At 41.3% G+C, this 12,410-nt stretch overlaps 1 protein-coding gene across 1 annotated transcript in view; it reads right to left on the bottom strand.

The window, feature by feature from the left end:
- Nucleotides 1-12,410, bottom strand: part of EPHA4 (EPH receptor A4) — a 105,092-nt gene that overhangs the window by 27,247 nt on the left and 65,435 nt on the right. Inside the window, exon 6 of the mRNA XM_066557045.1 lies at nt 1,146-1,270. Within this exon, the coding sequence (XP_066413142.1) occupies nt 1,146-1,270 (125 nt within the window). The remainder of the gene's footprint in view (nt 1-1,145; nt 1,271-12,410) is intronic.

A 12,410-nucleotide genomic window follows, 5' to 3' on the forward strand; every position in this document is an offset into this window, starting at 1 on the left:
ATGGAGTGAAGCTGTGAACCTGGAACCCTGCTGCCTTGCCAAAACTGTCTGATCAAAGATGAGTAACAGCAATGGAATTCTCAAAATACACCCTGAGGGCTCCTGCTGCTGGCCTTGCTCAATCCCCCTAGCACCGTGTGCTGCACGGGGCTCTGAGCAAGCCAAAAAAGGAGGATGAGGCAGTACGTATGATGCTCATATATCACTGATTATTTAAGAAGTCACACAATGAAAACCCTTGGAAAACAGCCAAGCATTCAAATAGGGTCCTCTTGATGAACAAGCACGTTTTACTCACACATGCTGGCACTTTCCTTTTCTTCCAACCAGCCAGAAGCCATTAAAAAAAATGATAAAAATATTTTAAAAAAGAAAAGACTTAGAAAATATCTTCCAGAAAGTCCATTATTAAAAATCATTCTATTTCTGGCTGGAAAAATCTATCAGGAAATATAATAGTCTAGCTTCCCTGCAAAGCAGATGCCTTTTAATGTATGTGGAAAGCAAGTAAGTGATTTTTTTAAAATAAAAAAATTAGAGGTATTCATGTGCATGTGAGAGACAGCACGCACAAGCAAGAGCAGGTAATTGTTCATTTTTGCAGAGACCCTTCAAAGAAAATGGCTCTTTTCATAATTCCCTACTTGAGAAGTTATTTGAAGGAATAACATCTCCCTCTAACTTGGAAAGTATGAAGAATCTAATTTTCTCTCCTTATTCTCTATTAAAAGCCAGCCAGTCCACGCTATCACTCTAAGCAGAAGCTGTCGGCAAACAGATCTTATTATTATGACTCTGTTATATAGTTCATTATTATACTTCTGTCTATGAAGTAAAGCTAATGTCTCACTTCTGCCCAACACTATTGACTCTCATTATAAATGTGATTGCTATAAAAGCTCAGTTTCTAGGCAGGTAAGAAATAACAAAATAAATTCATACTGTACAGCAGGAACAGCCTATGAGTCTTACTCTTTCAAGCAACCATTCAAGTGCATAAAATCCTTAATTGGATTTTATTAAACTGAATCTATTTAGTTTCAAATGATGGAATCCTATCTGGAAATAAACCACAGTAGAATGGAGTAAAAAAATTGTGCCCAAGCCCAAAGGAAACTCCTGGCTTGTCCATTTTTGAGGAGTACCTTTTCATAGTATTTGACCTCATACTCCAGGATGACTCCATTTGGCCTGTCAGGTTCCAGCCAAGCCAAGGCAACACTGTGCCTTGTTATCTCCTTAGCCTGGATCAATGCAATCGGGGACGGAGCTGCCAGGAGAAAAAAAAACAACAAAAAACAAAGAAACATTATAAGCAATCATTTAGTTTTAATGAGGAGCATGTATTTTTAGTTGTAACTTTCACAACACGAGCACTTTCAGAAATTGTGTTTTCCCTGGGGGGTGAGGGGAAATTAGAAACATTAAAGATTTTTCCTGTTTTCTCTACCAAAATGACATTTAATCTTCTCTAAGAAGGATTGGGTTTGGAAGCTGGACAGTACTAGATAGGTGGGTTTTAAAGTAACAACACAGTTGTCTAAGCACTGCAGTGTTCATGAGACCCAGGTAAAAACCTTTATAAGAGATCATGGTACTTAAAGGATCTCTTATTTTTGTCCTGTGTCATTTTGGTCCACCATTGCTCTCTTCTTCCATCTCCTAAAATTAACTGATGTTATTCCATTAGCTATTTACTTTAAAGGAACTATGAAGTACCTGAAGTTCCAATCTTGTTTTGTCTAAAGCTGAGAAAATATTGCCACTGAATTTAGTAAGGCCAGAGTAAAGCTGAATACATATGAATTTGGGCCCTCCCATTAAAACCAGAAAACTTGTATTTCAACAATCTGAGCCAATTTGTGCCTAATAACTTGCCCTGCTTACACCCAAATCTGTGAGCAGTCCCTGGAAAATGGCCAAGGGCCAGATTCTGGCTTTGGTAGCTCCTTCCCAGCCAAAAGATACCAGAGACTGGTCCAGTGTGTGCCAAAATGGCATCTCCTGACCCTGTCCCACGTGGTGCTGCATTGATGCCATGAACAGAAAGAGCAGGATTGCACCACCACGGGTAAGGGCTGCAGCATTTTTGGAAAAACTCTACCCAGCAACAAGCTAAACTCCAAGACCCTTTAAACTGTATCTGTGTCAGTAATAAAGGCTGCAATGAAGAAGATAATGGAAAACATCTCTTTGTGCACCGTGCACTGCTTAAAGAGCCCCTGCTAATGCTGAAGTTCAGGTTTCTGACTGGCTGGAGGACAATGCCTTCTCCCTTTGCCTGTGATAGCAGCAGATTCATGGCTGAGCTGGGGAATGGGCTTTCTGAAGATTTATGAACCCGGCTGCCCCTTTCTTGCTGTTGTGTTGCTGTGTGGTCACATCTCTAGCCAGCTGTTATCAAGCTCTTTTGATGCTGACAATAGCTGGTATAAATGGTGGAGTCTCCAGGGATAAAAAGGGACATTCATGAAATTTTTAATCTTATCTAACAAAGCTGTCCTGTATAACCAGAGATTAGAGGTCTTCCCAAATTGAATATATTTCTTCTTTTGTCCCCTGATGCTGTAGCTGCTCTTTTTCCCCCCCCACTTCCCTTTCTTTTTGTTTCTTTTTCTACCTTTAACTTTGGAATGATGATCCATGAAAACGTTATAAAGTTAAAAGTATCCTTGAAAGAGATATCCTTGAAAACTACCAAGAAAGGCAAATAAATAAAACAGTCACTATAAATGAAAGGAAAATTGAATGTTGAAAGCCTCAAACCTACTTGACCATATCAGACAGTTCTGATGGAAGTGAAAATAACCGGTAGATGCTGCAGTCACAAAAGGGTGTCTCCTCTTGATGTGAAACCATCAGGGAGCTGCTTCCCGATTTACTATTTGACAGTTTGGCATCTCTGTTAGAAATGCCTCCAAAACCTTTATCTCTTTTTTCCTTGTCTGTCTCTCACAGGCAAAGGCAAATACTGAATGACAGAGGAGACTATAAACACACAGCCAACAGGGAGGATCCAGGTGTGCTCCATCAAATTATATCTGTGGCCCGACTGCAAACCTGCTTAATAACCTCACACTTCCTCAAGAGAGAATCAAACCTTTTTTTAATTCCCCTCTGCAATAAGAATACTGCTCAGCTAATAAATTAGAAATCAGATTTGTTACCCTAAAACACACACGCACACGCCATTACTGATAAACCAAGCGGAGAGAAATCTGCTTAGTTAATCGCTGCCTCATGCAGGGCAGACAAGCAATTCTTTTTACTGAGAATCCATCACTTATGCTGCTCTGACCTCAAGAACTGTAGAGAGAAAGTTCCCTTTCTTTCCTTTATCCTCTCTTTAACCTCTTTGGTTTGCCATTTCATTTCAGCCAGCATCTATATTGGAATTTAGTGAGTCCTTCAATATTGGGCAGGTAAGTGCTGTATGAAAACACATTTCTTCTCTGTAAAATGGCTATTTGCAGCAGAAGAATTTATATTAACTAAGCCTTCTAGTGAAAGACTCTCAGCTTTATATAGCTTAACAAGTGCTTTCTCACTTCTTACAAAAAATGGACAGCTGATCTTAGGCATGGCACCATACTGCAATAAGCAACATGCTCCTGGCTTCCAGAACACAAAAAGGACCTGTACATCAATTCCTTCATTACTCCTTACACTTTTAAGAATGGTCATATTTTTCCCTTCCTGCCCTTTATATGCAAATTCATCCTCCTTAACTTTTAGTATCTTCTTTTGTCCTGGATTCTGCAGATGAGCCATTTGTTCCTTTGTTTTGACTGCACACCCTGCCTCTCCATAGCTATACAGAAATCCTAAGGATGCCAAAGTCCAACTAGAGAACTGCAAGAAGCTGTTCAGGAGTGACATCCCTGCAGCACAGACCTACAGTGGTCTGTGCAATAGGATGGAAGCTGAAACTCTGAGGACCTTGAGGAGCTGGACCCGGTACCCAGAGGATACTACAGTTATCCCACTGCATATAATCCTCATTTACCAATTCCCTTTTATTTTTGCAAATAGCCCTACAGATCAGGTTTATTTTTAACCCTTGCTTTTCAGGATCCACCATCTGACCTGAAAGACTGGACTCCTGGAAGAACACCAGTTTCTCCTTGCACATGTATTACCAAAGGACATAAGAGTCTGGTCAATATTGTGCAGGATGAAGAAGATGTCAGCACTGCCAGCTCAACATGGCACTCCAGGCAGCAGACACAGCCTTCTGAGCGAGCTTGTGCAAAATATTTACATTCTTTCTTCTGCCTTTTGCCTTGAAATTGCCTCTTAGGGATGATGTGAAGATAAACGTGTAACAGGTTGTAAAATGATGCTTTGATCACAAGCAGAATAAAAGACAGAATACTCTCTCCTATGTGCGTGGGCTAACTGTTCATTAGATGCATACATTCCTACATAAATCACATTGAGGACAGCTTGACCAAAAGTAATAATGTTCACAATTAAGGTGTTCACAGTAAGATCCCATGAAACTTATGGAAAGGAGTGGGAGATCACTTCTTCCTTCATTTTTTGCACTTTCCTCCACCCTGCTCCTTTATGTTTGGAAAGGAGCAGTAAGCAATGACTTGTTTCTCAATCATCACTGCTTACAACAGCCAGCTTTCTGCCACACGTGCACAGACTGCACATACCAAGCACCAATTCTACCAGAACAGCCCATTTCACAAAATGAGGTATTTTGGTGTCTAAAAAGGGGTCTCCCCTTGAACAAAAGCACCAAGTGTAACTTTTCTGAGTTCAAAGCTCAGCAGTTCCTCTCCCTTAAAAACCCCACTCCCTACTGATGTGAATGTTGCAATTTTCTTTCATCTACTTCCTCAATAACCTGCCATTAAACACCTACTAGTAGTTTTATTACCTCAGTTCTGAGCTTGCGGCCTACAGAGAGAGAAAGAGCACAGATGTACTACAAAAACTTCACCCAAATGCCATAAAGCCATGTCCCAAGGCTAGCCAGTGCTGAATTGTTGCACTTTTGAGGCACTTTAAAGGATGGCAGAGGCAGAGTGTCAGTTTTTCATTACTGGTTCAAATTAGGAGGGGTGGGGGAATGGAAAGAGGAAAAAAACAGGAAATAAATAGATGCAATAAAGTCTCTGGCATGTAGGCATCCATGAGTGAAAACAGCCCTTTATGAAACTACAGCACATGAGTACTCAGATATCAAAGATACACAATGCCCAGTGTTTTATTGAAGATGCCTTCCTACCCACAGCGGGGTTTACTTTCCACTCCCCATGATTTGAATTTAAATGGATCATGTTTACTCAAGGGGTCTTTCACAGACTGAAAAATATACCCACAGTTTGTACATTATCTCAGCTAAATTCAAATAACATATTTAAATTTAATTACTTGAAGCTTAGGGGTTTTCATGCTTTTCTTTATTCCCTCAATTGCACACAACACTTATTTGTTCTTATCAATGGCTATGCACTTTGTCAAGCAGCAAAATTAAATGCTTGAAAGCACTAATGATGTTACTGTGATTAAGGGTTTTTACCTTCCAGGGTAGATACTAAAAGCCTGCTCCATTATTAATTACTTAAAAAAAAAAAAAGAGAAAAAAAAGAGAAAATATTTCTGAGAATCTAACACTGAAGAAAAGTCCTCTTAGAAATCAAAGCAAGAAAATAAAAGGTCTTTCATTAAAAAAATCTTCTCTTGATTAGGATGCAACATATTTAAGGGAACCAGGCACAATTCAGGTTTTCTCTTTGACTATTTACCTTGTAACACTGTGGGCGTTTACATGAGATTTTGTAAATTATATTAGTAAATAATCTCACAGCAGGAAAACGTTATACAGCACAAAGAATCAAACACATTTTTAATAATTTCTAAAGGCCCATGCTCTGGACCAGATTCTGATTCTTTTATTCATGTAAGAGGGCATTTTAGTTGACTAGCTGTCACACTGACTTCAAATCGAGGGAAGAGAGAAATGTCCAACCCTCTTTAGTAACATAAAATTATTTACACAGTTTTACATAAAACTAAAACATATTTATCAGATTAAATTAAAAAGAAGGCAGTTCTCTTTCACAGAATCACAGCATTGTTAGGGTTGGAAGGGACCTCTGGAGATCACCCAGTCCAATCCCCTGCCAAGGCAGGGTCACCTGGGCAGGTTACACAGAAATTAATCCAAATGGGTTTGGAATGTCTCCAGAAGGGGAGATTCCATGACCTCCCTGGGTGGCTGTTCCAGTGCTGCTCTTCCTCATGCTGAGGAACTGCTTATGTTTTAGTTTATGGCCTTTGCTCCTTGTCCCATCACTGGGCACCACTGAAAAGAGCCTGGCACCATGCTCTTGGCACCCCTTTGAGATATTGGTAGGCATTAATGAGATCTCCTGTCTCCTCCAGACTAACCAGGCCCAGACCCCACAGTCTCTCCTCATAAGAGAGATGCTCCAGACCCCTCATCATCTTTGTGCACTCTCTCCAGTCACTCTTTTTTGTTTTTGTACTGAGGATCCCAGAACTGGACCCAGCACTCCAGATGTGGCCTCACTGGGACCAGAAAACATTTTAGCATGACCACAGTTCCAAACATATGCAAAGCATATGTACAAGGCATGTATGCTCATCAAGATAAGCACAGCAAAGGCTCCTGCACATGTGTGAGGTGATGTGCACTCCCAGATTAGATGTCTGTGCACGTCTGAGGAGCCAAGCTGGAGTCTGGCATTCCCATTCCTCACTGTCAGCATGACAGCTACGCCTTCTCCCAGGGACCTGCCACAGTCTGTGGGCTGCCTCTGTGCTTTAAAAACTAACCACATGCATATTTGGGGCTTTTTTCATTATTCCCTCTGTAAAAGTGGAGCAAACATTTGTGCTAGTGATGATTGGGCCAGGTTAGGACTTGGACAAGGATCTAGAGCCTGATTGCTCAACCAAGCCACTGGAAGCTTCCCAAGACATTCCCGAGTCCTCTGTCTTCCCACCGTCTGCCTCTCCTTCCCCCAGGAATGACGACTGGCGAGGAACACCTCCAGCCTGGGGAGGGAGACAGCCAAGATTCAGGGCAGCATTTTCACGCTTTTAGTGTTTAAAGCAAAGACTTTAAATCTCCTCCCGTGGAGTAAAGTGCCCCAGGTTATCCACCAACACACCAAAATCCCAGCCAGTGAAGGGAGAAGGAGTGTGACAGCTGAGCTTGGCCTCCTTCTCCCAATCCCTTTAACCAGCCCTAATGCTGCTGAGCTGAACTTTCCCTCCTTCTTGCTAGAAATTACACTGCTGAGGGAAAGCACCAGCTTGGCCACAGGATATTCTCACAGGACACCTTCATCCCAAAATAATAGGCACAAGGGATCTTTCCCTTGCTTTCCAGGCTCTGCAACCCAGTCAAAGACCTCCGAGGAAAACAAGTGACAGGCTCTCAAACCTAGGGACCAGCTCACATCAGTTGTTTGTAATGACGTGTTCATAAAGAAAGGGGCTAGAAAATGAGATTTTAAAGACTGTTAACACAGTATTATTATGTTTTAAACATTTCCTCTGTTTTAAAGTTTTCATTTCTTGCCTCTCCCAAAAGAACCTGTGCTGCAAAACTTGCCAAACCACAAAAGCTGGCTCTGACTTGCATCAAATCAAAAGCTTGAAGGAAAACCCAGGCTCTCAGCAGCAACAAATAGTAGTAGTTGAGGATTATTAGAGTGCTGTACTTTTACTACCTAAGTCCAGCTTCATTTCTTGGCAACTAGCAGTGGCTGCTGAGCATCCACAAAGAGCCTGTGGATTTTCTGGGCTGCACATCCAGTTCTGTGTCACTTTTAGCACAGACTACTTCAACATACCAGAACCCCTCTAATTAAGATGAAAACTATTACAGGAATTGAGATGTGACCAGAATTCCCTGTGGTTTACATCAGAAATGAAGGGAGGATGAAGAAGATTTTTGTAAGCCCAGGAGATGGCTCATTCTGGGGATCAAAGAGGGCCAGCTCTTGACAGCAATACATTATGCTCAGGTACTGGCTCCTCCAATTTTGAAGGCGAAATAATGATGTCAGCTTATGCAATGCAGGTCTGGAATTACTCCAAAGATCTGAATCTGCAACCTACAATCTCAAAGATTGCCTTAAACCAAAGGATTATAGAATCTACATAGCATTTAGCAAGAGATTTGTATTACAACTCAAGCATGGGGTCTGTTTCATCTGAAAACTGCTTGTTTTCTTTCTGCTAGCTTGCTAAGAAATCTTGTTGGCATGTTCTGACAAGGATAACTTAATAGTTGCCAAGAGAAACATGGCAGAATACTGTGTATTTCCTGTATGTACCAATGCCAGTTTAAAACAAACAGGAAAACAAGCCTTTCAGTTGGAAGCAATCTATAAAAATCTATCTGAACATCACAACCACTTAAAAATCCCAGCACCAAAACATTTCTAAATGCTAGAATGATTAACATGGAAGGGTGAACATACCTTGAGCTGTGAGCTGCTCTGGAAACTCTAGAGCTATAAGTAATTTGTTAAGATGGATAATTAGTCAGCAGCTGTCTGACCTGAGCAGGTTTGGAGCCGCTGGTCACAAAGCAAGTCACGCTGCACTTACTCTTCCCTCTGGTTGAGCTTGGAATCTGATCCAGTATAAACAGCAATAAATTTTGTAGCCTAAAGAAGCCAACATTGATGCTCCACTGCATTATATTGGCTTGAGAGAAGCAGAAAAAATGGGCCAGGCAGTCCAGACAAAGAGAGACTGCTGTGGTCCAGAGCTGTCATACTTAGAGGTGGGACCCCAGGACCTGAATTTGGGCAGGACACTTGTGGGAAGGATGTGCTGGAATCATCCTCTTACTTCTCAGCTGCTGGTCCAAGCAAGCACAGACCACCAGAAACCCCTGATGGCGTGACACAATGTACAGCACCCCTGAGGAGAGTGGCTTGGGAGGAGCTGAAAGGAGGAATTAGAGACCATAGCCCCTAGCTGTTAAAGCAGATGATAAAGTTGGAAATGGAGCATTCCCCAACAGTTCAAAATAAGTAGTCTGAAGCAAAATGCTCCACTTAGCATCTTTCCCTCAGGGCAGCTCTGCCTCACCCACATGCCCTGCTGTTCCTCCCAGGAAGCCAGAAGTAGCCACCAGAGTTAATTCCTGCCCAGAAATAGCCTGTCTTTCACCCTTGCACAGGAGGAGGATCTGCTGAGCTGCCTTTTGTAAACAAACTCCACTCCCCCTCAGCCCCTTCCACCAGGAAATCAAAGCTACCCTTAAAGAAACACCAGCTACCCTGAAATGAGACCCCATCTCATTCTCTAAGCCCTTCCTCAAGTCAAACAACCATCCACTGCTCCTCCTTCATTGTGCCATCCTCCTGCCCACAGTTAAGGCACGTTTGCACACACATCATGAGTCAACACGCAAGAGGGGAAGAGCTGTTCCTAAATTGCACAGAACCAATGAAATAACTGACTATGTCTGTGCAAACTGCACTGTATGTGTGCCCTGCAAACCACTTGTTGTGCACAGCTTTCAAACCTCTTACAACAGTGTTTCAATAATCCATAAAACAACAAAAAATAGTGACCCTGCTGTTGCAATAGCCCAAAGGGGCAGCCCTTTGTCTCACAGGGCATAGGACAACTCTCACCTGATGTCCCATGTCTGTATCTGTTAACAGAAAGTCTCATTTCTGCTCCCTGGTCCTTTCTTATACTTACCACCAAGTCACCTGAGCATGTGGTTACCCCAACAGTTATGGCATAAAGGTTAATTCATTATAGGACAAATGTGTAATTTGGCACCCAAGGCATCTCCTAATGCTGCTCTCCCTGGTTCTCACACAGTTACTTCCTATTTACTTGAAACATGGATGTCTAGATGATGTATATACATGTGCTAAGTAACATCCTTTGTCACTTACCTTCAGCATTAAGAATATTAGATTTTGTAAAAAGTGCTGCTTAAAAGCCTTTTTAAAATCCAGACAAGCAGAAGCCTCTGCCCTATTTGCCACTTAGATGCCTTGGAAATACCGAAGTATCTTCTAAACAAAATAAATAAATAAATAAATGGCATGACTCATTCTGCTAAAGCAGCATTCGCTGTTTTAATAAATAGATTTGGCCACATTGCCTCATCCTGGTTTCTGAAGTGCTGCAGTAATAGCAGAGACTTAGACTGTGCCATTTGGGTTTCTCGATCAATCATCTAAAGTCAGAAATGGCAAGATTCTTGGGGGAAGAAAGTAATAAAATTATAAACATTTTACTCCCACTGTGATCCACAGTTCCAACAGCCACTGCAGGCTGGGCCTGAGCCATGCCCTCCTGAGCCTGCAGCACCCAACAGAACCCAAACCAAGGATTCACTCAACAATAAAAATCACAATTCTCACTTCAACACTTGAGTGCATAAATTGTTTCAAAGCCACCAAAGGTAAGGAACTTCAGCCATATTTAGTTTCAGCTCCATCACACAGAAAAGGCTGGTGCAGAAGGTTTGCATTTATGTATTTATATTTCAGCTGAACAAGCTATACATTTTAATTATAATTGATATTCAGAGTGCTCAGTTGGAACTCCAGTGGAGTACCTTCTGTACAAAGGTTAGGTGGATTTGACATGATACCATCTCTGTGCTGTTGAGAAATGCTTGTGATTGAATCAAGGTTTGGGTTTTCTGAGCTCAGGTTAGTAGCACTTTGTGAAGAACACTGCTCTGACAGCACTTGAGATCCTCATTCTTGCAGGATGCTGCAAAACACTCTGCCATACTCCCCCATCAAAGTGTCTCTTCTCCAGGGAACAAAGATACTCTGTGCTGTTGGAAAGTACCACAGAGGATCAGACTACAGCACACTTAACTCATACTTGGAGCTCTCCCACCAGGTCCTTTCACTACAACTGAATTAAACCCCCTTTTCTTCACCCATGACAGGCAGATTTGTTCAGGAAATTAAAAATCATTAATAGACCCAATGAGAGAGAAAAAACTCTGCACACAGTGTTGCTACAAAAAGCAAAATTACCTATGTTTGCTATTCATTAAAAAAAAAAAAAAAGTGATGAGGTACAAACTGGGGAAGAGTCCTAAGCTTCCTGAAACACATAAACCTTAAAATTAAAATCTTAGTTCATGATGTCAGTAGCCAATTACATCATAGGTGGCACATAATTAAACTTATAAAGGGGTTTCATTATTTTGGTTTTACTCTGGATACTGAAAACCAGTGCATTATTTGTTTTAAAATTGTGTCAATTGGAAAAACCCCAAGTGGAATCAGCAATTAAATATTAAAGGTGGTTGCCTCAGTGTAAAACGCTCCAAAGAATAATTGGTTTCCTGTGCAATGCAAGTGCAATTACAAAGTCTGAAAAATTTCAATCCTAAAAATAAATAAATAAAAATTTGAAAAAAAAAAATTAACCTTGTGTGGTTTATGAGGACGTTGACCTGTACAAAGACCAGCCAGATTTATGTCCTGGAAGAGTACTGAGCTACAGTCTGGGCAAATAAAAGCCCATGAAAACAATAACTTGTGCAGCAGTCAAACAGACTGGTCTGTATCCTGAGTTTGGACCCTCATTTCCAGTCCCATATTCCAGCAGACAGGATGACACTCACTGACCTCTTGCAAAGGCACCACTGAGCCTGCACCCCCTGTCTGGAGAGCCCACAAACCCCTGCAGCTCCTCCAGGACTTCCCTTGGCTGCTCCATCCCTGAGTGCCCAGGGAACTTGAAAAACATGGGATTTCACACCCAGCCACTTACACATTCCAGTCACTTTCTGCCTTATTTATGTGCATGCACAATATCCTGATAAACTATAAGGGAGGCTGTGGCTACTCCATCTGCATTCCCTTTTATGCTGGGAAGATAAATTGGGGCTGATTCAGAGGACAGATTTAAAGAACGCAGTCTGTTACCAAGACAAGCACAATCTTCCCAGGGAGCCCTTGTAGCGGGTTGTCTCCAGATCATGCCTTGATTTGCTTGCTAAAATAAATGGGACAGCACACAAAACTCAATTCATATACCAGACACCTCTTCCAGCCCACTTTACTTTCCTATTTTGCTCAGTCAAAACTGTCTTGTTCTATTATCTCGCAATAAGACCACTTAACAGCAACATAGAAAATTAAAAATAATAAAAAGATCATTAAAAATTTCAGTGCTTTCCTTTTAGCCTTTGGTAATCTGTGGAATTGGAAGACATTTATATCCAAAGCACATTACAGTTCAAGGGTTTTTCTGACTGTAATAATCCATGGATACTTTCAATAGATTTTAATACAGACAAAACCAAAAATATTTTATGGAGCAGTAGAAGAATTTAATAAAAAAATCAGCATCAGTCAATTGTCTTTTTAAGACTAGGTGATAGAATTCGATAGCAGGGATAAAAGTCCTAA

This window comes from Molothrus aeneus, chromosome 10 (genome assembly GCF_037042795.1).
Source record: "Molothrus aeneus isolate 106 chromosome 10, BPBGC_Maene_1.0, whole genome shotgun sequence".
NCBI classification, from domain to species: domain Eukaryota; kingdom Metazoa; phylum Chordata; class Aves; order Passeriformes; family Icteridae; genus Molothrus; species Molothrus aeneus.